The 24,637-nt window shown below is 46.5% G+C and overlaps 1 protein-coding gene across 21 annotated transcripts in view; it reads left to right on the forward strand.

Annotated features, from left to right (window-relative positions):
* RALGPS1 (Ral GEF with PH domain and SH3 binding motif 1) overlaps positions 1-24,637 on the forward strand; it is a 271,251-nt gene that overhangs the window by 62,810 nt on the left and 183,804 nt on the right. Inside the window, exon 1 of one of the 21 annotated variants that reach the window (XM_046686125.1) lies at positions 19,921-20,207. The exons of the other annotated variants lie outside the window; for them this stretch is intronic. Coding sequence (XP_046542081.1) covers positions 20,184-20,207 — 24 coding nt within the window. The 5' untranslated portion in view covers positions 19,921-20,183. Of the gene's footprint in view, positions 1-19,920; positions 20,208-24,637 lie in introns of those variants that run through there. 21 annotated transcript variants of the gene reach the window in all.

A 24,637-nucleotide genomic window follows, 5' to 3' on the forward strand; every position in this document is an offset into this window, starting at 1 on the left:
GGTTAGGAGGCTTCGCGGTCGTCTGCGTGAGGCAAGAGTGGAAGCGATTGGGAAGGGGGAGGGCCTGGTGTTCTGAGGCTGCCGTGAGAGCCGAGACAAGAAGAAACAGGAGAGAGAGGAGTGCATTGTGCCTTTGGGGAGCAGCAGGAAGAGCAGAGGGCAGAGAAGGAGGCAGAGGAAGTGCCCCTAGAGGTAGGAGGAGGCCCGGGGAGCCCAGTACCCTGGGAGTCAAGCAGGGTGGTCAGCGTGTTTGCCTTGGGGGAGAGAAGCCAGAAGGGCCGAGAGGGCTGATGGCCTGAAAACTCAAGAAGGGCTGAGGAACCAAAAGTTGAGCAGGGGGCAAAGCACAGGTTTGGTCACGAGTCGGGGAGGGAGAGGGAGGCCAGGAGGTAATGGAGGGAGAAGGATTTCAGAGTTCAGGGTCTTTGGGGTGGGGTAGCTCTGGTGACTGTGCTTGAAGGGGTGATGGCTGTGCTTTAGGGTCACTGAAGTGGAGGGAAGATGAAGGTCTTTCTGGGAGGAGGTGGAGGTACGGTGTGACCCAGGGGTGAGAAGGCATACCACCTAGTTTAGTGATGTCCCTAGCGATGACAGCAGGAGAATGGGAGGAGGGGAAGACTGTGAGCCCGAGCTAAAGGCAAGAGAGCATCCTGGGGTCCAGCTGACAGCAATGTGGAGGGGAGACGGAGGTGCCAGGAAATAGCTTGGGCTTCTCCAGAGAAAGCTGTGGCCTAGACTGGAGCCTCAGGAGATAAGGAGCCAGAGTGTCACCAGCACCTGCCACTTGGGTTCAAGGCACAGGCCAGGTGCTCAGTGTTAGTGGAAGGCAGCCAAGGGGTGGTCTGGGTAGGTGTGTGATCCTCTGCTGTCTCCTCCCTGTGGCCCTGGAGGGAACCAGGTGTTTAGAGGAGAAGGCAGATCCAGTTAGAATGAGGCGGTAGGAGCAGCATTAACAAATGTTTTGGGACAGTGGAAGCAGAGGCATTACCCAGGTGGAACCCACGTCCCTGTGGGGCACTTACTCCAGAGACATTTGCTTTCACCCTTCCCTGCGTCAGGGCTTGAGGTCTGGGAGCGGGACTTGACCAGCATCTGCTGGTTTGCGGAAGGGCTGGCCTGCAGGAATGGAAGACTCCCCTCCGGATTGCACAGTTTCCTCTGGGTCGCATGACACGTTGCAGTTCAGGAAAACACTGCCTGTGGGTTCAGGAACCCGACCCTCTGGCCTTTTGTCTGGATGTGCTTGCCTGCTCTGAAGAAGCGGGCATTCCAGAAAGCCGAGGTCAGTGTTGGATGTCAGACAAACCCTGTGTGTCTTTGCTGCTCCTTGGAATCACAGTGTTTGGCCCTGGAGAAGGGAAGAGCGTTGCCAGCAGGCAGTTATTTGTAAAGAGGAGATCGGTTTCGCTGACATCATTAGAACCCCTCTCTCGGGTCACATGCTGGGCAGTTTTCTCAGACCATTTCCCTTTACTGCCCCAGCCTGGCCTAAGTCACTGCCGCCTCTCCTCCGATCATGTCTCCCCACGTTCAGTCTGTCCCCTGACCTCCTCTCTGTATCCAGAGACATCTTTCTAAAGCCAAAGTCTAACTGCCTCCCTGTCCTGCCCAGAACCCTCTGAGGCTCCCCACTGCTCTTGGGATGCAGACCTGCCTCCTTTACCCAGCCAGCCAGGCTCGGTGTGATGGGCCACCTCAGCCGGCCCAGCCCACGGCTCCATGCTGCCCACAGCCTCCCTGGTTTCCTTCCCACATGCTGTGCCCTCTGCTGGGAATCTCCTTTCTTCCCTCTCACAGGTGACCGCCTCCTCCCTCAGGAGTTGGAGTGAGCAGCCTAGAGCTCCAGGGAAGTGCGGTTCCCCTCAGGTTCCCTCTCTCCACCATCTGCTACCTCCCACACATAGCACCTTTCACCTCCGTGCTGAAAGGTCATGACTTCTAAAAGTTTGAATATTAGTTGTTTCAAGTCTGTCCCCCTCCTAGATTATAAACTCCACAGACGCAGGGATCACGCCAATACTGTTCCCAGATCCTGTGACCTGGCGCGGTACCTGATGTTATTTGTTAAATACCTTTAGGATGTAGTAGTAGTAATAATGATAATAATGGTAAGATCCCATTGAGTTCTCGTGATTTCTATGCTATACTGCCTCCCTTTGTTCAAAAAACTGAATCAGGTAGTAGGGGGTGGCCCAGGTGCCCTCCATGTGGGGCCCTGGTGTGGGGCGGATGGCTCCTGCGTGAGCTGGGCAGTGCTGATGTCGGTTAGCACAGGAAGCCTGAGCAGCTGTCGCTCTCATCTGTTGTTGCTCTGAGTTTGCATTTGTTATTTGTTTCTCATTTCCTAGTAATTGCTGTATCCATTGTAACGATTTCTTGTCACAATGGAAACAGTGGAAAATGGCTTCCCCCCAACTCCATTCATGATGGAGACGGAGGTTGGAGTCTCTCTCTGGCCCCAGAAGAAGACCTGCCTGCAGGGTGGGGAGAGCCGGCTGCCGCAGGAGTCGCATCTGCCTGCAGACAAAGGCCAGAAGCACATTTGATCCAAGGGAACCAACACTTCGCAACTTCCAGACTCATTTTTTGTCCCTTCTTGAATGTGGGTGTGACATTGGTGCTGGTTGGAACCCAAATTTCCCTTTAAATGAATTAATAATGCAAAACAGAGCCTTTGGTAAACAGCTGTTCTTATCCACAGGGACTTGGCACCTGATTGTGATTTTTGTCCTCAAGGAGAACAGGGTTCGTTTGGACTCTTGCTGCAGGAGCAACTGCATTATTCCAGGCAGTTTGGTGCGGTGGGAGGATCATAAGCTTCGGAGGCAGGAAGTTCTGCATTGGAAAGCTGGCTCTGCCACTGTGTGTGTGATTATGGCAAGTTCCTTCCCCTCTCTGTGCCTCCATTTCCTTAACTGTGAAATGGAAATGATACCCCTCTCATAGGGCTGCGAGGGTTAAAGGAAATTGCATAGGCAGATGGCCTGGCGCATGGCAGAGACTCTCAAGATAGTTCTCTTTTGAGAGAAGTCAGGGATGTAATGAGAAAAGCAGTGACAGTGCTAACAAGTCAAGCTTAGAAGCGCCCTGGGCCCAGCACTGTGTGAAGCTCTCCCAGGGAAGGACCTTTTCTGTCACTGCTGTGTCCCTTATTCCCACCACAGTGGCACATTATGGGAGCAGTACTTGTCAGCACCTGTTGAGTGAGTGAGAGGCAGAGAGAAAGCATTTCTTTCTGTGTGGCCCAGAGCCTAAGGCCTCAGGCCCTGGAGTGAGCAGGAGCCAGGAATATCTGTGCGCCGATGCTCAGTCACTTAACCTCTCTAAGTGTCAGTTTCCATATTTCTGCAATGGAGGTGATAATATGACTGCTTCAAAAAATTGGACGTGAGAACTGGATGAGATTTTTTTCAACTTCATTGAGGTATAATTGGCATATAAGAAACCATGCATAAAAAAAGCCAACCATTTGATGAGTTTGGATATATATGTATACACTCGTGAAACCATCATCAATCAGGATAATAAACATACCCATCACCCAAAAAGTTCCCTCATGCTCCTTGCAAACCCTCCCTCCCCTCCCCCTCGCCCCACTGTCTTCTTGAAATCAGGTAGTAAAGTCCTTAAAATGTGTTCTTCTATTTCGAAATTGTTTTGGCTATTCTAGTCCTTTGCATTTTTCTGTGAATTTTAAAATCTTCTTGTTAAGTTTTACAGACGGTCTGCTAGGATGTTGATTGTGCTTATATTGAGTCTGTGGACCACTTTGGGGAGAGTTCACGTCTTAACGACATTGAGTCACCTGAACTGTGAACACAGTGTGTATCTCCAAGTATTTAGGTCGTCTTTAATTAGGAGATTTGTTCCTAAGTATTTCATTTTCTATGCTATTGTAAATGTTATGTTATTTAAATTAACTTGCTCATTACTAGTTTATAGAAATATGACTGATTTTTCTAAATTGACCTTGTTTCCTACAACTTCGCTAACCTCACTTATTCTAGTAGCTTTTTTGTAGATTCTATAGGATTTTCTACACAGGTAATGATGTTTCTGTGAGTAACAACAGTCTTATTTGTTTCTTTCTAAACTGGATGCTTTTATTTCTTTTACTTGCCTTATTCACTGGCTATAACCTCTAGTATACTGTTGAATAGAAGTGGTGAGAGCAGATATCCTTGGCTTGTTTCTGATCTTAGAGGAAAACTGGTCTTTCACTGTTAAGGATGTTAGCTTTTAGCTGTAGGTTTTTCATGGATGTCTTTTATCAGGTTGAGAATGTTCCCTTCTAATCCTAATTTGCTGATAATTTTTATCTGGAATGGGTATTGGGTTTTATCAAATGCTTTTCTTGCATCTATTGAGATAGTCATATGATTTTTCTTTTTTAGTCTGTTACTATGGAGAGTTATATGATTGATTTTTGAATGTTAAACCAACCTTGCATTCCTGTGATAAACCCTATTTAGTCATGATGTAAAGTCTTTTTTGTATGTTGTTGGATTTGATTTGCTAACAGTTTGTTAAGAATTTTGGCCTCTGTGTTTATGATGAGGAATATTGGTCTGTATTTTTCTTTTCTTGTAATGTCTTTTTCTGGTTTTGGTATCAGTGAAATGCCGACCTCATAAAATGAGTTGGGAAGCATTCTTTCCTTTTCAGTTTTCCAGAAGGGTTTATGTAGAGTTGGTATGATTTCTTTCTTAAATATTTGGTACATTTCCCCAATAGAGCCACCTGGACCTGGAGTTTTCTTTGTGGAAAGGGTTTTGTTTTTTCCTTTTAAGTAGACTATTTTTTAGAGCAGTTTTAGGTTCATAGCAAAATTGAGCAGAAAGTACAGAGAGTTCCCATATACCCCCTCTATCAACACAAACACAGCCTCCCCCACTATCAACATCTCCATCAGATAGGTAGATTTGATACAATTGATGAACCTACATTGATGCATCATTATTTCCCAAAGTCCATAGTTTACTTAGGGTTCACTCTTAGTGTTGTGCATTCTGTGGGTTTTGACAAGTGCATAATGACATGTATCTACCATGATAGTATCATATGGAATAGTTTCACTGCCCGAAAAATCCTCTGTGCTCTACTGTTCATCCCTCCCTCTTCCCTAACCCTGGCAACCACTGATCTTTTCAGTGTCTCAGCTTTGCCTTTTCCAGCATGTCACAGAGTTGGAATCATAGAGTTTTATAGCCTTCTTTCACTTAGTAATATGCGTTTAAGGTTGTTCCATTGTCTTTTCATGGCTTGATGGTTCATTTCTTTTTAGCGCTGAATAATATTCCATTGTCTGGCTCTGCCACAGTTTATCTGTTCACCTGTCCTACTGAGGCCATCTTGGTTGCTTCCAAGTTTTGGCAATTATGAATAAAGCTGCTGTAAGTATCCATATGGAGGTTTTTGTGTGGTCATAAGTTTTCAGCTCCTTTGGGTAAATACCAAGTAGTGTGATTCCTAGATTGTTGTAGGAAAGTCTTAAACTATGAGTTTTATATCAATTTCTCTAATAGATATGGAGCTATTCAGGTAATCTGTTTCTTTTTTAGTGACCTTTGGTTGTGTTTTTCAATGAGTTTGTCCATTTTATTATCTAGGTTGTTAAATTTATTCCTGTGAAGTTCGTAATATTCCCTTATCCTTTTCATATCTGTAGGATTCATAATGATTTCCCCTCTCTCATTCCTAGTATTGACAATTTGTGTCTACTTTCTTTCTTCCTGATTAGTCTGGCTAAGTTTATCAATTTTATTGATCTTAAAAAAAGTGCTTTTGGTTCCATTAATTTTTTTCTATTGCTTTTCCGTTTTCTAATCTGTTGATTTATGTTCATTTTTTTTAAAGATTTAAAAAAAAATTTTTCCTTTCTCTCCCCAAAGCCCCTCAGTACATAGTTGTATATATTTTTTAGTTGTGGGTCCCTCTAGTTGTGGCATGTGGGACGCCACCTCACCATGGCCTGATGAGTGGTGCCATGTCCATGCCCAGGATCCGAACCAGCGAAACCCTGGGCCACGCAAACTTAACCACTGGGCCACAGGGCTGGCCCCTATGTTCATTTTTAAAATTATTATCTCCTTTCTTCTGCCCACTTTGGGTTTAATTTGTTCTCTTAGTTTCCTAAAGTGGAAGCTGAGGTCAGTGATTTGGGACCTTTCTGATGCAGTGCTGTAAGTTTCCATATAAGCTCTGCTGTAGCTGTGTCCCACGTTTTGATATTTTGAGCTTTCATTTCCAACTAGTTCTTTCTAATTTTCTAGTTTGATTTCTTTCTAATTTTCCATTTGATGTCTTTTTGACCCATGAATTATTTAGTAATGTGTTATTTAGTTTCCAAATATTTGGGGATTTTCTAGGTATTTTATGCTATTGATATCTAATTCCATTGTTGTCAGAGAACATATTTTGTATGATTTGAATTATCTTGAAAAAAATGTGTGTTCTGCTTTTGCATAAAGTGTTCTATAAATGTAATTGAGGTTAAGTTGGTTAATAGTGTTATTGAAGTCATCTATATCCTGATTTTCTACTTATTTGTTCTGTTAATTATTGAGAGAAGAGTATTGAAATCTCCCACTATAATTGTAGATTTGTCGATTTCTCCTTTCAGTTCTATCAGTTTTTGCTTATGCATTTTGAAATTCTATTATTAGCTGTACAAATATTTATAATTGTTAAGTTCTCCGATTGAATTTACCCTTTATCATTATGAAATAACCTGCCTTATCCCTGGAAATATTCTTGGCTCCGAAATCTCCTTTGTTTGAGAACATAACCATCTTTCTTTTGATCAGTGTTAGCTTGTATCATGGTCTGAATGTTTGTGTCCCTTCCGAATCCATGTGTTGAAATTGTAACTCCCAAGGTGGTGGTATTAGGATGTGGGGCCTTTGGGCAGAATCCTCATGATTGGGGTCAGTGCCCTTGTAAAAGAGATCCCAGAGAGCTAGCTTATCCCTTCCGCCATGCGAGGACACAGTGAAAAGATGCCGTCCAGGAACCAGGAAGTATGCCCTTACCAAATACTGAATCTACCAGCATGTGGATCCTGGACTTCCCAGCATATATTTTTAGGCAGCATATAGTTGAGTCCTGCTTTTTAATCCAGTCTGACAACCTCTGCCTTTTAATTGGGGTACTTAGACTATTTATATTAATGTGATTATTGATATGGTTGGATATGGTTGTTCTCCTTTTCCTCTTCTTCTGACTTCTTTTTAAGTAATTGAGCATATTTCATGACTCCATTTAATCTCTTTTGTTGGCTGGCCAGCTCTAATCTCTTTGATAGTTGGTTCAGGGTTTATAGTGTGCATCTGTAACACATCACAGTCTGCTTTTAAGTGATAATATACCGTTACGTAATATAAGAACTTTACAGTAGTTTACTTCTATTTAGCCAGCCCCAGTGGTTTAGTGGTTAAGATTTGGTGCTCTCACCACCACGGACCAGGTTTGTTTCCTGCCCAGGCAACCACACCACCCGTCTGTCAGCTGTCACACTGTGGTGGCTGCATGTTGCTGTGATGCTGAAAGCTGTGCCACCGGTATTTCAAATCCCAGCAGGGTCGCCCAGGGTGGACGGGTTTCAGCAGAGCTTCCAGACTAGACAGACTAGGGAGAAGGACCTGGCCACCCACGTCTGAAAAATTGGCCATGAAAATCCTATGACCAGCAGTGGAGCGTTGTCTGCTAACAGCGCTGGAAGGTGAGAGGGTGGCACAAAAGACCAGGGAGTATTGTGCTTTGCTGTACACGGGGTTGCTAGGAGGTAGAATCAACTCAACAACACTAACAACAAAACTTCTATTTACCTCTCTCCCCTTCTTTGTAGTATTGCTGTCAGACGTTTCACTTCTACATACGTGATAATCTCCACCATATGTTGTTATTGCATTTGTATTAAACAATTGTCTGTTAAAGTCTATTATCTTTTAAGATTTTTAGAAGTACGTAAAGTGCACAAATCTTAAGGGTACACTAAATGCATTTTTACAAGATAAATAAACCATGCAGCTGCCACCAGATCAAGATGGAGAACATTACCAACACCCCAGAGGCCTACCTCATGCCCCCTCCAAGTTATTAACTACCCCCAAGTGTAACCACTATTCTAACTTCATCACTATCGGTAGTTTTGTCTATTTTTTAACTTTATATAAATGGAATCATATTGTATATACTTTTTGTCTAACTGTTTTCACTTAACATTATATGCATGTGATTTATCACGTTTGTGTGTGTCTAGCAGGAGTTTTATCCTTTTTCATTTCTGTGTAGTATTCCATTCATTGTATGAGCAGACCATATTTTATGTATCCTTTCCAATGTTGTTGAGTGCTTTAGTTGTTTCCAGTTGGGGCTCTTATGAATAATGCTGCTACAAACATCCTTGAACATGTATTTCGTTGGACATAAACACTCATTTCTCTTGAGTGGAATATCCTGGAGTGGAATTGCTTGGTCATTAGGAATGTGGATGTTCACCTTAACAGATACTGCCAGACTGTTTTCAAAAGTGGTTGTGTCAATGTACACACCCAGCAGCAGTGTGTGAGAGTGTGTGTTGCTCTGCACCCCTGTCAACACTTGGTATTGTCAGAGGACAGAACAGCAGTGAATGCAGAGCTCACCCCAGTGCGTTTCCCTTCCCTCCTGGGTCTCGGGCCCTCAAATCCTGGCTGCTTTGGTTACTCTCTGATTTTTTTAAATAGTCAGTTTTTTGCTGCTGTTACTTTATCCAATTTTTATAGTTAATCCAATACTAGTTATTTTGTTGTGGACATAATGAAAAGCCTTTTTCTTTACTTTGAATACTGTTCTTTATTTTGAAAACTGTCTTCTGTGGAAGAAAGCTGTTTCTCTCCAGTTATATTAAGGTATCATTCGACTCCCAAAGTGTGTAGGATTGCATGAGATGCTACCACGTACGTCTGGGTAATGACAGTTTTCATTGTCACTCTGTTACATTGTGTAGTATTTTCCCTTTGAAAGGCCCTTATGAAAGTGTCCCTTCCCTTTGTTTGTGTTTGTACTGATCCTCACTGAAGTCAGAAATGTCGAATGAAAGTGCCGTGACACTTACACAGGCGTGGGTCTTACCTTCATGACTGGATGTTTAGGCTGCGTGGATAAGACTCATCAGTGATCACATGACGCCTGCAAAGGGGAAGGAGCACTCACCGCTTGAAGGTTCATAAGGAGAAGCGGCCTTGTTAGGGACAGGAAGGCTTGCCTTGCAAAGGCTGGAAATTTTCCAAAACTTGGACTCACCCCAACATAAAACCTTGTTTTGAAATACCCGTCAAAATTGCTTATTGCCACACAAAAGAAGTCACTCTGACAGGAGATGACTTGGTGAAGCCACGTGGCTTGGGCGTGACTGAGCGTAGTGGTGGCTCAGAGCAGAGGAAGGAGATTAAAGCAGCTCCTCTGTCAAATGGTGTCATTTCTGGAAGAGCTGACCTATCTTCTGGTATTTTGAAGTAGGTTGTGGAAAGATTCGGCCCCTGTGCTATTTCTTTTGAAATTCATTGCACAGACTGCTTAATGATAGTCTCGGTGCAACCAGCTCCTGTTGGTATCTGTTAAACCTGCGTGTTGTCAACATCCAAGAAGAATTCTTGTATTGCAGATGCCTTTGGGAAATTTCCAGGCCTTCAAAATGGCAAACAGTCTCTTTGCCAAGCTAAATTTTGACTGAAAGGAACGTCAAGGCTATCTGTGGAGAGATGAAGCATCTGTTTTGTCTGGCAACACATCTGGTTTTGCAGCTTTGATGAAGCAAGGAGGCCCACCTGCCGCCGTGGCTGAGCCTCTCCGTGCCAGCGTGCACTGATGTCAAAGATTGCGAGGGTCTTGAAAGCCCGCTTTGAAAGCCGCAGTTTCGTCGGAGCTGGGCCCAGAGTTACCGCCTTCTCTGGAGGTTTTGCTGTGAAATGGAGCAGAACGTAGAGCTGCTTCGACTGCCCGGGAGTTCACTGGCTCTCCAAAGGAAAGTCTTGAAGTACTTGACTGAAATTCAGACTGAAGTTCTGCTTTTTTTTTTTTTTCTTTGAAAGTAAAGAAAAACACACAAAACAGAGAAAGAGGAATTCATTCATGACTTGGCTTACTTACTAGATATTCTTGGCTGTGTGAATGAGGTAAATCTTTCAATTCACCATTATAGATATTTCTGAAAAACGGGCAGTCTTGGCCGTGCTGTCCTCTGGAAGAGGAGACTGGGCTGGACAAGTCTGAGCTCCACTGCTAGACGCAGTGTGGGTGCGGCCTGGGTGTGGCACAGGCATGCCTGGTCCTCAGCAGCAGGAGTTGGGAGATGCCCTTCTCTTCTGAAGGCTACTTCTCAGCAAAACATACAGAGGGAGTCTGGGTGCACAGTCCTTCCCTGAGGACAACCATCAACGACAGAGACCTTGACATTGCTTTCCTTGGTGGCTTAAGAAAAAAGAAAATGACGTGGCATTGATTCATCTGGAGAACTCTTGGGAAATGGCACCGTTCCTTGACGCCTGACACTTGCTGCCTCTCGTCCGGGGGTTTGGGGGTGGTGATCTAGCATGCCACTGCCTTCCTTTGGGAGTCAAGGTTTTCAGCATTTATTGGTGAACAAAAAAGTCAAGTTGACTGAACGTCAAGGTGTCATGTGTCAGGGAGTGTCATGTGTTGCATGTCAAGGAGTGTTTCACAATTCCAACTTTATATTCAATAATAGTAACCATTATAACTGTATTTATTGAATGTTTACTATGTGTCTGGCGCTATTCTAATAATTTTACGTGAATTGACCCATTGAATATTTACAGCAATCTTATAAGGCAGGTACTGTTATTGTCCTCATTGTCGAATGAGAAGATTTTGGCCAGAGACATGAATCACTCTGCCTAGGGTCATAGGGCTGGTCAGTGGTGGAGCCAGATTCGAACTTAGGTGGTCTGGCTCAAGGACCCACATGTCAGCCCCTGGTAACTGTCTCTCTCATGCCAGACTGCAGCAGGATCCACATTAGAGTTCAGGTTTGATCTTAGTGGCACAATTTGGATTTCTTTTGATTCTTTTCAGGAAATTGGTACTAATTTTTTTGCTTGAAAAAATAAGAGAGAAAAGTAATCTCTGAAAAGATTTTTCATTTAAATTAAATGTTAAGATAAATTGTGTACAAAATTTGACATATTTTTGTTACTCACATTTTACTGGGGAGGAAGCCTGCAGCTTTCATTAGATTCCAAATGACCCTGAAACCCAGGCGCAGTGACCACATCCAGTGTGTCTTTGTCTCTCAAATGCCTGGCCTGGTGCTGGGCACATAGTATTTGTTCAGTAAACTTTCATTGACTCGCTGAATAAAAAGTTGCTGTGCCGAAAGAACTGAAGCTCCACTGTCGGGAAAACTCACTTTTTCAGATTGCTTTGCTTCCTGCTAGTTGATATAACATACCACCCATTGAGTCAACAGTGAGTTATTCAACACCTGCTCTGGCCAGGTACTTACTTAGGAGCTGGACGTACAAAGGCGAACAAATTAGGCTTTGGTCCTCTCCCTGCACATTGCTTATAGTGTAGGGAGGGAAGCCAGACTATTCTGCAGGCACTTCCAGAAAGACTAGTCAGGGCTACTGTCAGGGGAGTTACATGTGCACATAGGAGCGTCCAACTGGTCTGGGGTCCTAGGGGTTCAGGAAAGCTCGTCCGAACAAATGGCCCAAACCCAAGGAGCAAGGTGGGGTTGGTCAGGTGAAGGGGAGGAGAAGGAGTATCTCCAGCAGAGGGAGCAGCATGTACCAAGGAAGGCCTTAGGTGAGAGAGCAAGACAGGGAGGACGAAGCAATGGAAGAACGTCCTGCGTGGCTGGGTCAGGTGCAGAGGCCCAGGCAGCTGGGTGGCTGGTAGAGGAAAGCAGTGATGGAGGGTGGGGTGGGGCACTTTGAGAATTTGGTGTCATGTGGGTTGAATTTGAGGTGCCTGTGAAACACCCACAGGGGATGCCCAGTGCCAGATCGTGACGTCCAAATAGAATACTTCTTTCCCAGAAGGTTTAAATTGGGTTGTTTTGTGGACCTAGTCGGCGTGCCCTCACAGAATTCTAGATTCTTAGGAGCTGCTGCCTCTGGACCTGTCTATAGGAGGACCCCTAGGCTTGTGAAGGGATCTTGGGGGCTGACGTGCCACTGGAGACTTCTTAGTGGCCACAGTGTCCCTGGAAGATGGGACACTGCTGGGACCCGGGAAAAGAAAACACGTGCAGGGGCAGCCTTGAGAGAAGGGAGAGGATGATACCAGAGCAGCCGGGAGAGGAGAGGAGCATCTTGGAAAGGCTCCCTCGTTGCCTAGAAACTTCCAGAAAGGAAGAGGAAGAGTCTGCTCAAGCACCTTATCTTTGGGAGCTTGTGTGGCATACTGGTTAACAGCATGAGTTATGGTTCAGACAGGGCTGAGTTTGCAATCCTCTCTACCACCAACTAGCTGTGTGAATTTGGGCATTTCCTTAACATCTCTAAATCTTTATCTTATCTGTAAAATAGTGACGACAACAGTACCTATTTCACAGGGTTATTGGGAGGATTTGCGCGATGATGCATTTACATCCTCAGCAGCTCTGGCTGCAGCACGGTCAGTGCTCGGATGGTTGCTGCTGGTGTTCCTTCCCTTCCTCTTTTTCTTCTTTCTGGAATTGTTGTTATCATCCTCACCCAGATGTCTCTCTGAGAGGGATGTAAACTGGTCTTGAGTCTTGGATCCCAATCCTATGGATTTAGGGAGGCCAGAGCTTTCTCTCCAGATCCCTGCGAATCCCTGGAGGCTCACTCCGATCTCATATGCCGTTTCTACACTGTACCACAGGGATGCAGACACCTTTGCAAGTTTCTTCCGAAGAATCTGCCATACAAAGCGCTAGGGAGCCACCGAGGTTTCATGGAAAGGGAACCTTGGGAGCCACGCTAACAGCTTTAACAGGCACGGTAGGCATCACTACTATTTCTAAAATACCCACTGGGTGCGCATTCTTGTGGGCCCCTTAGCTGACGGCATTTCCAGCTTTCTTTTCCGGCATTCTTCCAGCTTTCCCAGCTCTTTGTTCCCCTCTCAGGACCATCCATCTCCCTTCACCGTGCAGAACTGTCAGATCTCCCAGCGCCTATAGCCCAGTGTAGGACAGCACACCCTCTGTATGACAGGGGCACCTTTCATTGAGGATTGTGGCTGTAAGTAGCCCCTTTGGGGGGGCGGTGGGGAAGAGGTCCAGTGTCATTATTATTTTTATTGATGGTCACAAATGCTTCTTTGCTCTAGGCCCCAGGCAGAGAAGAATTGGCAGGTGAAATCTACCATAGGGGTTGGGTTGAGAGCATGGATTTTGGTGTATGGCCTACCTAGGTTGAAACCTTGGCCTTGCCGCTTGCTGCTATGCAGCCTCGCATGATTCACTTTACTTCTCAGCCTCAGAGGTTAGGCTGGCTTTTCCTTTCTTGAAAGCTCCATACCCTGGAGCAAATGTCCCCCAGGGTGCCTATGGGGCAGGTTATTCTCTTAACCTCCACCCCTCCCACTTCCCTGAAGGGTTAGCCCACAGCCCTGATTTTGTTGAAATTCAACGGCTAACCCCACTGGAGGGAAGCAGAGAAGCAAAGCTGCATGCTGGGAATGTCAACAGATTCTAGAATTCCTCAGAGTTTGGAAGCCATGTCCCTGGTCTATGGTTCCTGGCTTCTGACTCTTCCAAGGAGGTCCCTGGGTTCCTGTTTGATTGGTTTCCCTGAAAGAGGAGCTTTCTAAGCCTTGGCCTCCATCAGGCCTTCCCTTCCTTTCCTCGCTCTTTCTTTCACTGGGGCCACCCAGGCTGACGGGCTGTGAGAGCAGAGCAGTGGGAGACCAGGTGAGGCAGGATGTTTTCAGTTTCAAGTAACAGAAAACAGCTCAAGCCAGCTTAACAAAAGAAGAATTTGCCAAAAAAAAAAAAAAAAGAGGGGAATTTGCTGTAAACCTCAAGGGGTGTCTCACGGCACCTGGAAATGGAGAGCGGCTGGACTCTGGGCCCAGAGGCCTAGCCAGATGCTAGTCTTTCGTCTCTCTCCTCTGTCCTTCTCACGTCTTTCTCAGGGCTTCCACTGGCTTCCTCTGACTCCCTATTGGCAAGAGGGGCACAGGATGGCTGCCCGGGGCTCCTGAGCCCTAGAGGCTGAATTCTCTTCTCTCTCCCTCCATCTCGGTTCCAGACTCATACATAAGGAATAATTAATGGCCCAGTGGGGGTCAGGTTTATGTCATTCAAGGTGGTCACCTCTCTGGTGGGGCTGAGGGTAAGGTGCAGTTCTCGGAGAAGCAGCTATGGTCAGAAGCTGGGCATACACTCCCAAAATGTGAGTAAGGGGGAACCAGTGTCCTTCAACATCCCCTTGTCCTAATATGTCATTTGCCTCTTGGGGACCTTCCACCTCTGAGACCCCTGTTTGCTCCAGTCAGTGCCTTTCGTGTTCGTGTTGCGCAGGCTTCTAAACGGAGCCTGAGAAGGTAGGATGGGAGGCCTGGGGAGGAGTTGCTTAAATGAGTGTTGGCTCCAGCAAATTAATGCCCCCAAATCCTCCGTGTTTAGACAGCCTTTATTTGTGCACAGCTTAGGTCAGTTGTGGGGACAGTTGGCCATTAGGAAGTGAGCTTTACATGGCTATTTGGAGTTAAGAAAGATCCTCTTATGCAGGAGCTCATGCTGCATTTTAATAACTCTTCCTGTGGTCTCTGACGTATGACTCTTCGAGGGATGAAAGTTGGTCTTTGGAGGGCCCCAGATAGCCAGTGCCCAGTGTGGGCCGTCTGGGTTCTGTGGAGGCTCCCCAAGACCTCCTCTGGGGTGGAAGAAGTCCCCCAGGGTGGTCATGGCAGCGTGGCCAGGACAGGGGCCCCGCCTTGGCTGGGCAGTGGGGAGGTCTGCCCTGGTGGCTGTGGATATGTGGGGAAGTGCCTTTCTTCTAGACGCTCAGAATTCATTAGGGTGTATTAGACAAATTATGTGTCTAACTGGAAAAACCTAACTACATTTTAAATCCTTTACTACATCTGGCTAATGTTTAAAAAGCCATTTTGGTAACTTCTAAGTTTGTACCTGTCTGCAATTGAAATAGTTAGGTTGACTCCCTCACACCCCAAGGTGTTTAAAAAAATAAATAGTTTAATAGGATTTTGCTTGCCAAGATTTAGTCTGAATGTCGGAGCATAAAAATGGGTTTATATGTAAGGGTAAGGTTAATGGGTACTCCCCCCGCCCCAGCCTCCCTCTTGCAGAGTGGTCCTGGCAGCTTCTTCCGGTCTGTAAATACTTGGGGTTGCCTCATTGGCATGTCAGCACGGGGTGAGAAGCAGCCAGATGATTTTATGATCCATAAATTCAAGCACCAGACGTGCTACAAAATTCATTAGTGTTTGCTCGTCATTGCAAACAGCCTGTGTTGTTTGCCTTCCGACTAGACTGGCAGACGGGCAGGTTCTAATGAGGGGCGTGAAGGGCTCAGAAGCCCCGGCTCTCTTGGGAAATGAGAGTTTAAAGTAAACTTTAAATTTATGACTGGAGATTGTTTCTCTTGAGTGTAGGTTTTGAGAGTTTGAATCTTTAGATGTAGATCGGCTTTTCCTTCAGTGGAAAATATGAAGTTCTTGGATAAAACCTACTCATAAAAAGAGCTGTGATCTCTCTCTCTCTTTTTTGCCCCCCTCTGCATTGTGGATAAACTTTTTGGAGAGGGCAAGCCTCTCAAAATGTTATGCCCAGACACTTCCCTACACAGCGGAATTTGCACCGTCTCTCCTAACCCTGCCCCGCTTTACAGAGAGTAGCTCCACTCCTCTGCCCCGCTTCCCTCCTCTTGGACCTGGAGCACTCAGGGCTCAGGCTGTGGCCAGCCCCTGCCTGCAGCCCCACGGTCCATTTCAGTCCCCAGGTGACCCCTTGAGGTGATGGTGCGGCTGCAGGATGCCTCACTAAGCCGGCTGCCCTCTGATGTGGAGGTGGTCAGGTCAGGGCTGAGCAGTCTCAGCTGCACACGTGCTGAAGTCAAGATTTAGGCAATCTTGAAGTCTGAGTGGTATCTGGAGGAGTCTGATGTGCAAGAGGGCCAGAGGTCTGAGGTCTCTGCATGGAGCTGCACACTTGAATGGAATTTGAGGAGACTTTCTTCCAGATGATCTTCACATGGCTTGCTGAGGCATTCCTGGGGCCAGCATGGGATGGCGGCTTCCATGATTAATGCAGTCGCCCAGCACATACTGACCTTGTGTGAGGCTCCCTGCCTGCTGTGTCAGGGACTCAAGGATGAAAGAGAAATCCTGGGTCTAATGGGAAAGGTAAGAAATTTGTATAAATGATTATAAGGGCCACACTAAGTGCTGTCCGGGTGGGGAGCCGGTACATCTAGCCCGGGGCAATGGGCAAAGCCTCCCGGAGGGGGTCCTGTTTGTTCATGGTCTGGAAAGATTGGTATAATTTGGACACAAGATCAGAAGAAACGGCATTCTAGGTAGAGGGAGCAGCGTGAACATAGGTAAGGCAGTTGGGAAGAGGGTGGCCATGTACGGGGACCAGTGAGCAGCTTGCTTTGGCTGGAGCAAAGGAGAGATGAAGGGCATTGTGGAAAATTAGACTAGAGAATAGGGTGGTCCCACTGTGGAGGCCTCAGATGCCATGCCCTGGGCTCTTGGGCCTTGGTTCTACAGGCACTGGCAGACCTGCGTGTCCTTCAAGAAGCTGAGCAAGCACAAGCCAAAGTCCCCAGGCCCTCTGGCCACAGCATGCCCCAGACCAAACCTATGATTCTTTCCTCAAAATCTTGCTGTGGTCCCCCACCCTGGAATGGCACACCTGCCCACCCTGTCAGGCCAGAAACATGGCGTCCGTCATCAGCGACTCCTCTTTCTCCCGCATTCCCTGCTCCTAGTCAGTGCCTACACCCAGTTTCCCCTCCCTTCTCCTCTCTCTGTCCCCAGTGCCACCTCCCAGCTCAGGCTACCCTCTTGCCTCCTCCTGAACTTATATGCTCGTCTCCCAGTGGACATCTCTCCACCCACTTCTGCCCCATCCTACTCTGTTGCCCACTCCGCAGTTTTCAGATCTCTATTCACATCACTGAGCCCCTTAAAAATTTCCACTGGTTCTCCCAGTGCCCTTAGGATCAGTCTCAAGTCTTTAGGATGAGTGTGCAGGCCATGCGGGATCTGGCTTCTCCCTTCCTCTCTAGCATTCTTCTGGCCCTCCCCACCCACTTCCCTGCTTCACCTGCTCTGGCTGCCTCTCTGGTTCTTGGATCTACCTTCAGCCTGTGTACTGTCTCTACTCTGCCTGGCATGCTTGTGCTCCATGCCAGTCCTCTCCCACACACACACCTGGCTCACTGTTAGTTGCCTGCTCCTCAGCTAAGCCAGCCCTCCGTTATACTCTGAACTTGCCGTCGGGCCTTAGTAACAGGTTCATAATTAATGCCTGTCTCCTGCACTGGACGCAAAGGCCTCGTTCTCTGCTCTGTCCCCTGAACCCCACACAGTGCCTGGCACAGGGGCACTCTGTGAAGACTGGCTGGGTGTTACTGATTAGATGGAGCTGGAGACAGAGCTGGGCAGCTGGCTGGGCCTGAGTGTGGGGTTAAAGCCGTGGTCTTGCTCCCTGTCTTACAAAAGGTGGTTTCACACCGTCAGAGGCTAGTGGCTCCAGTGTCTGGAAGGTTTCCTCACACTTTTAATTTAAGTAAGTGTCCCTGGATAGATCAAACATTTGGAAGGTTGGTTTTTCCTTTTAGCCTTTCAGGAGAGGAAACAGCTTTTCTGAAAGAGCTGTTCCTCCTGGTCTCCTTATACACTGGCCGTCTGTGGTCATCATCAGGATGTTCGAATGTCAAAACAGCCCAGCACCCCTGTGATATGTCTTGTGTAGCCATTGCTGGAATTTATCAAAAGTCTGGCTTTGTTTCCAGAAATCCTGCCCTGTCCAGGGGCTTCAAGTTGCTTGTGATCGAAAAGCAAGTTGCTGGGGGTGCGGGAGAAGACCTTGCAGTGTGGTACGTTCCGTGAAACTATTATTTTGATGAAGGAAGTCTTACCCTGTGGCCCCTCTTGCAGCTCTGCCTGGCTCCGTACTGACTCAGGCCTGACACTGCAGGGAGGTGCTTGGGGGACGTCCTTAAGGCTGGGACAGCCTTCAGCCCCTGTGCAACCTCCAGGCTCTTCATATGATTTTCTATAGCTCCCCAACCCCAGGTCAGCTTTTCTGAGTGAAGTCTGCCTACTCCCAGCCCCCTGTCTGATTGCCTTACCTTGTACCTCAGTCTCCTTCTGGGACCTTTTTGTATTAAAAGCTCAGGCTCTGGTGCTTGCCATTTACTACCTAGATGAACTTGCATAAATTACTTCATCTCCATGAGCCTCAGTTTTGTCATCTGTAAAATGGAATAGTAAAATCTGCTTCATGGTCTGGCTTTGAGACTTAAGCAAAATAAAGCAGATAAGAGCACATTGTACAGAACCTCGAATGGAGGAAGCACGCAGAAACTTGTAGTTCTCTTCCTTCCCACCTCTTGCTCATTTTTAAACCTTAGAGTGCCATCCACTTTGTAGATAGTCAGTTTTATTCAAAATGTGGGTGGAAAATCATGGCAACAATGCTTGGCCCGGCTGAGAGCACAGTGGTTAAGAGCTTGGGTCTTGGAGTTAGGTAGACCTGGGTTTGAATCCCAGTTTTGTCTCTTATTGCTGTGTGACCTTGGGCAAGTTAATTATCCTCTCTGAATCTCAATTTTACTTATGTGTAAACAAGGGGCAGTAATAGCCCTTCCTGGTGCATGCCATTGTTAAAAGATGAAGGGGCATAAAATAAGAAAAGTATTTAGCCTTGTGCCTGGTGTACAGCAAACAACCTGTTAGCTGCTCTTTTCATTGTTTTATCATTATTGTTATTATTATTATTATTCTCAGCCTGGGAATAGGACTGAGCTCGTCTAGAAGGACCCTGCACGCCTCTCAAAGTGAGGAGGAACGGTGTGGCTGGGGGTTGGTTATCTTAATGTGTTCCCACGTGTTCTCTTCCTGTCTGGTGAGATTTGGGGCCACACGGTTTGGATCTCAGCCTCTGCAGGTGGGTCCCAGGTGTAAGGTGACCAGTGTTGCCTCTCTGGTGTCTGACCAGTGGGTTGTATCTGCTGCCGACATGTGGACCTTTGAGACTGCCTTTTGTGGGGAACATGGAGACATTTGGGACTGTGTGTGTGCTGCCCATCGGTTGCTCTCTCTGCAAATTCCTCTCCTGCTCTGGACAGCTCGAGTGCGCAGTGGGGCCTCCCACGCCCCCCTCCCTGCCTGCTCTACCTGGACGCACCTCTGGCCTCTCATATTTCTCCCTCAAAGCCGTGCCTGATCCCACCTGGAATTTAACCCTCTGCCTTCTGCTGCCTTTCTCTTTCTCCTCTCTCTTTTTCTTTTCTTTCCTTCTCCCTCCCTCCGCATGCCCCTTCCTTCCCTTCCCTCTCTGTGGAACCTGAGTCTGCCCTGGTCGTTGTGCTTTTTCTGTTCATCGTCCCCATCTGCCCCCAGCCTGCTTCCCCAGCTGTTTCCTGTCTCCTGCCTCACCAGATTGGCATGTCCACTGCATCCCTGTGGAACGTTGCGGTGCCTAGAAGCCCCCACCCCTTCTGGACTGTGTCTCTCAGACTCAACCTCTGCACACCCCCTCAAAACACTTGGAGAGAGAAAATCACTGCGGTCACGCGGTCTCCCAGGGCAGCTCTTACCTCACAGTGTTTTTGTGTAAGGCTGCACATGTGACCTCTGCTTCCCTAGGCATGTAGATGGGAGAGCTGGGAGGACCTTAAAGAGCGTCCAGTGCCACTGTGTTTTACAGACAGGAAATGGAGCCACTCGCGTGGGAAGGACTGACCCAAAGTCTCAGAGGGGGTTTGGGGCACAGCTGAGATTAGAACCCAGGACTCCGACTTAGGATGTCCGCATAAAAACATGAAACTACCAGTGGGAACTGCAAGTGTCTCTCTTGATCTTTTTTGAAAGTACTTCATTCCGTCTGTAACCCGCGTTCCTCTAACAGCTGCAGCTGGATCTACCTGAGCCACTGGTGACCAGCTCCACCTCCCTTTGAGGGGACAGGGGAGCGGAGCTGGGGATAGACCTTAAGTGACGGGGACATGGAGAACCTAGGGCAGTCACCTGTGAGTTCGTCCCCTGTTCCGTCTGCCTTCTTGTCCCAGGCTGACCTTCCTCTCTGGTGCTTAGCTGCCTGCCTGGGCCCCTGCCTCCCCCCGGCCCTGCTGATGGGGCTTCGGTTTGCCTTCCATTCTCCTGCCTGACCCCTCCTTTTCCATAAGTGTACCTTATATTTCAATGTCATACCTTTGTATGTTGGTTAGAGCTGTGTTGTCCAATATGGTGGCTGCATGTGGCTACTGGGCATTTGAAATGTGGCTAGTCCAAATTGAGGTGTTCTGTAAGTGTAAAAACCAAAACTTAGTCTAAAAGGTTTTGAAGGCTTAGTAAAAAAAAAAGAATGTAAACGATCTCATTAATAATTTGTTGTAGTTTATGTTGATTAAAGGTTGAAAGATATTTTGGACGTACTGAGTTAAGTAAAATAAATTGTTAAATTAATTTCACCTGTTTTTTTCCTTTTTTAAATTTGGCTATTAGAAAATTTAAAATATGCGGTTTGCATTATATTTCTATTGGCCAGCACTGGATTATAGCTTCTAGGCCTTTCTCAACCAGGGAATCCATGAGAGAATTAACCCTAATGCCCAAAGGTCCATTTTATGTAATGAATGTACCGTTCTCAGGAGAATTAAGAAAGTCACTCAAATCATTTTCAGTGCTCTGTGGTTCAGATAAAGAACCTGGTTGAGAAAGGCTGTGCCACCTGTTGTTTCTAATTTTAATTCAAATTCCTATAGTGTTTCTCTGTTGTGTAACGATGGCTGTGGGTTTCAGATGGATATTACTGAGCTTCTGAAAGTTCTTTTTTAAAATCTCAAATGAATATTGCATTTTGCTAATTATTTTTCAGTATCTAAGAGGAGCATATCACTTTTTTCTTCTTTGACTTATTGATGTGCTGTTATTTTGTTAAAGTTTTCAAAACATTAGCTTATTCTCGTATTTCCTAGACAAACCTACCTGGACATGTAGGACGGTTCTTTTCCCCCTTGTTCTGTATTTGTTGGGTGTTAGGGTTTGGGGCTTCTTTGCATCACTTTTTGCTCTGGAATAAGTTATTTAGCGTAAGAATGAGGTGTTCTTTAAAAGTCTGAGAGGACGCACTGGTAGAATCACGTGGTCCTGGAACCTTTGAGTTAACTTTTCCGGTTTCCGATGTGGTGTTTAGCATACTCACCAGACAGAAAAGTTTTAGTTGGCCAAAAGAGGGAAGGCGGTGTACAGACTAGGTCAGAGCCTGCATCATCGCATGAAGCAGGTACTTCCAGAAATTTCATTTTGTGTTCCCAGCAGTGTTCAGGATGACCCTGCAGTATATGAAGATCAAGACTAAGAAGGTGTGAATTGGGCTGAAGAACATGATTACCAAATTTACATTGCAGTGGAGACAGCACTGGCAGATGAGATAGTCCAGAAAACCAAAGTAGAGTTAAAAGATAAGCTGAAATTTTCTCCTAGAACTCAGAGGAAAAACAAAAGGAGATGACTATGATGAGTTGTTTCTAGGAGATGTCATGTGTGTCTTGTAGGAATTCTACAGAAGGAGGGATGGGGCAGCTATGAGAAAATGTTTGTACCATGGTAAGGACAAAAGCAGGTTATAAAACCACAGATTCAGGATGAGCTCAGTTGAGAGCAAGTGAGTGTGTGCGTGTGTGTGCGCGCCCGTGCGTGCGCGTCCCTGCGTCTGCGAGTGGGGAGTGGCCACCGTGCTGGAGACAGAGGAGCTCTGTGGCTAAAGGTCCAGGCTCCTGGAACAGTCGCCTTGGTTTGAATCCTGGCTCTCACATTGACCACATATGAGGATTTGAGCAAATTGCGTAACTTTTCCAACTAAGCTTTCATTTCTTCATCTGTAAAATGGGGCTATAATCGTACCTATCCGATAGGTGTGTTGTGAGAATTCAGCGAGCAGTGGATAGATATATGTCAAATGACTGACGTGCCTGGTGCCTAGTAAGGGCTCAGTAAATGTCAGCTGTTGTTGTTGTTGTTACTATTATTGACCAAAACGTAAACTCTGTTTTTTTCTGGGTATTAGGCTAATGATGATTTAAATTTTCTTCTATGGGCTTTCTGTATTGTCTCAGTTTTCTGTAGTGAATGTGTTCTAGGTCCGTAATAAAAAAACGAAGTGTATGCTTTTTTAAAAGAGAACATCTGAATAATGATGTTATTTGGAAAAAACATTTTCCAAGAATATGGAGCAAGAGAATTGAGCACAGTCCCCAGTGTCAGAGGAGAAAAGGAATGTGTGGCCCCGTGGGCCTCGTATCTGGCTTTGGAATCTGGGCAAGCCGCGCTCCCGGAGCTGCTCTCTGTTCTGTGCGTCGGGGCCTTTCTCTGTCACATGGATGGGTGACTGTTCACAGGGATGCGGCTGGCTGCTGCGCTGCGTTGACAGCTGGTTCTAATTGTGCAGAGCTGCACAGCACTAGGGCTAGAGAGGGAATGCTTTGGGAAATTTGCATCATCTTCATGACCCTAAATCTACGTTTCCTAAGCAAACAGTAGTTGGAGGATTTGATGAAACAGTAGTGGCTGTAAATGTTGCTATTCTATACAAACTATTATGACTGAAAGCTGAGAAAGATGAATTACTTCTATTCATTCAGTGGTCTCCGCCCCCATCCACACATCCTGACTCCACAGAAGGCGCCAATTTGTCCCCAGTGATTCTTTCCTGCTGTGGTTTGTCCAGCTGGGGGTTCTGAGGCCCTGTGGGGCCCCCGTGTTCATTTCTCCGTGGGCCCAGCCTCCTTCTTATCTCCACGCACACAGCCCCTAGCAGGTGTTTATTTCCAATTACTAAAGTGAATTGCTCTCACATGAGAAAATTATAATACCCCATTTGTGAGATTATAGTACAAACTACATTACAGGACAGCAGAAGAGCACTTGATGGCTTTGGATCTATCTGCCACTCTCTCGCTCATGTGATCATGGCACTAAAACCTACCTAACATGCGTGGGGCTATTGAGAGCTGCCTCTGCTCCATCCCTTCCCATCCTCCTCAGAATGAATCCAGCCCTTATCTGGCCTTCCCCCGCCACTTCCTTCTGCCACCTCTCCTCCCACCATCCGCCAGGCTCATTCAGCTCCAACCACGCTGGCCACCCTGCTGTTCTCAGAGATTCCATGGTATTCCTGATTCCGTGGCTTAACATCTGCACTTCCGTCTGCCAGGAACCCTCTTCCCCAGTGACTTGCAGAGCTTGCTGCTCCACCTCATTCGTATCTCCACTCCAGTTTCAGTTTATCAGCCAGGTCTCTGGAGGCATCCCCTCCAAATAGTCCGCTCCTTCATCCCGATGAATATTTTGTCAAAGGATTTGTCACTGTCTGGCTTATTACAAATTTCTCATCTCTCTCCCTGCTGTGGAACATCGGCTCCATCAAAGCCAGAGCATTTATATTTTGTTCATTGCTGCGTTTCTTAAAACAGGCTTTTAACTCTAGTAAATCAATGAATGTACATGTGCTTTAGAAACTGTCAGCTACCTTTGTCCCTCCCTTTTCGCATTCTCTCCCGTCCTTATCCTTTCTACTCACCCTTTCCGCTCTTTCTCCATCATCATCTAAGAAAGAGCTAAAGACACCTCAGCCCACTGACAGCCACTCGGAAGGCTGGATCTAGCAAATTTCCTTTAGGACTCCACCTTGGGAAACAAAGCAGGAAAATACAGTTGTCCTTTGTCATCTTGAGTTATGGTGATTTTTGGTCATGTCTGTCTCCCCCACTGGACACACTGCACTCCTGCAGGCCTCGGCTGGTCCATCTTGACCACTCCAGCACAGTGCTGGCCCTCAGTTGGCCCTGCCTTCCTCACTTCTTCCTTCGCTGCACCATTTATCCCTCTCTTCCCTCCTTTCTTCCATCTTTGTCTCCTGTCCCTCTGTCCCTTTTCTTTTCCTTCCACTTTTCATTCCAGCCGGTTTTGTTCCAGGAAGGGTTTAAGCATCTGGCACCAGTGCTCCGCGAGGCTGTCCTGGCTCCCCAGTTAGCTGCCGCCTTCTTTGCGCTGTGCCTGATTAAAGCCGGGACGTCTCCCTGAGGACAGGCATGTTTCCCGAGGGCCCAGCTGGTCCTGATTGTCACATGATTGCTCCACCTTTTCTTTATAAACGTCGATGCTGATAAGTTATAAGCAGGTTATGACTTTATACAAATTTTGTATACTTCTGAGTATTTACTCAACTGTTAAAATTTAATTTTAGAACGTTTACAATGTATAATAGTGTAATATGTCATCTATTAAAATTTGTTTCAAAGTAATCCTGTACATGGTAATCAAATAGTACAGAAGAGCTTCTGGAGAAAGGCCTTGATCACTTACGCTGGTCTCCTCTCCAGAGGTAAACTCTTTAAACATTTTTCTTCTCCGGATGCCTTTTGGAACTTTATTTGGCACACTGAAACCTCTCCTTCTT

This window comes from Equus quagga, chromosome 1 (assembly GCF_021613505.1).
Source record: "Equus quagga isolate Etosha38 chromosome 1, UCLA_HA_Equagga_1.0, whole genome shotgun sequence".
NCBI classification, from domain to species: Eukaryota; Metazoa; Chordata; class Mammalia; order Perissodactyla; family Equidae; genus Equus; species Equus quagga.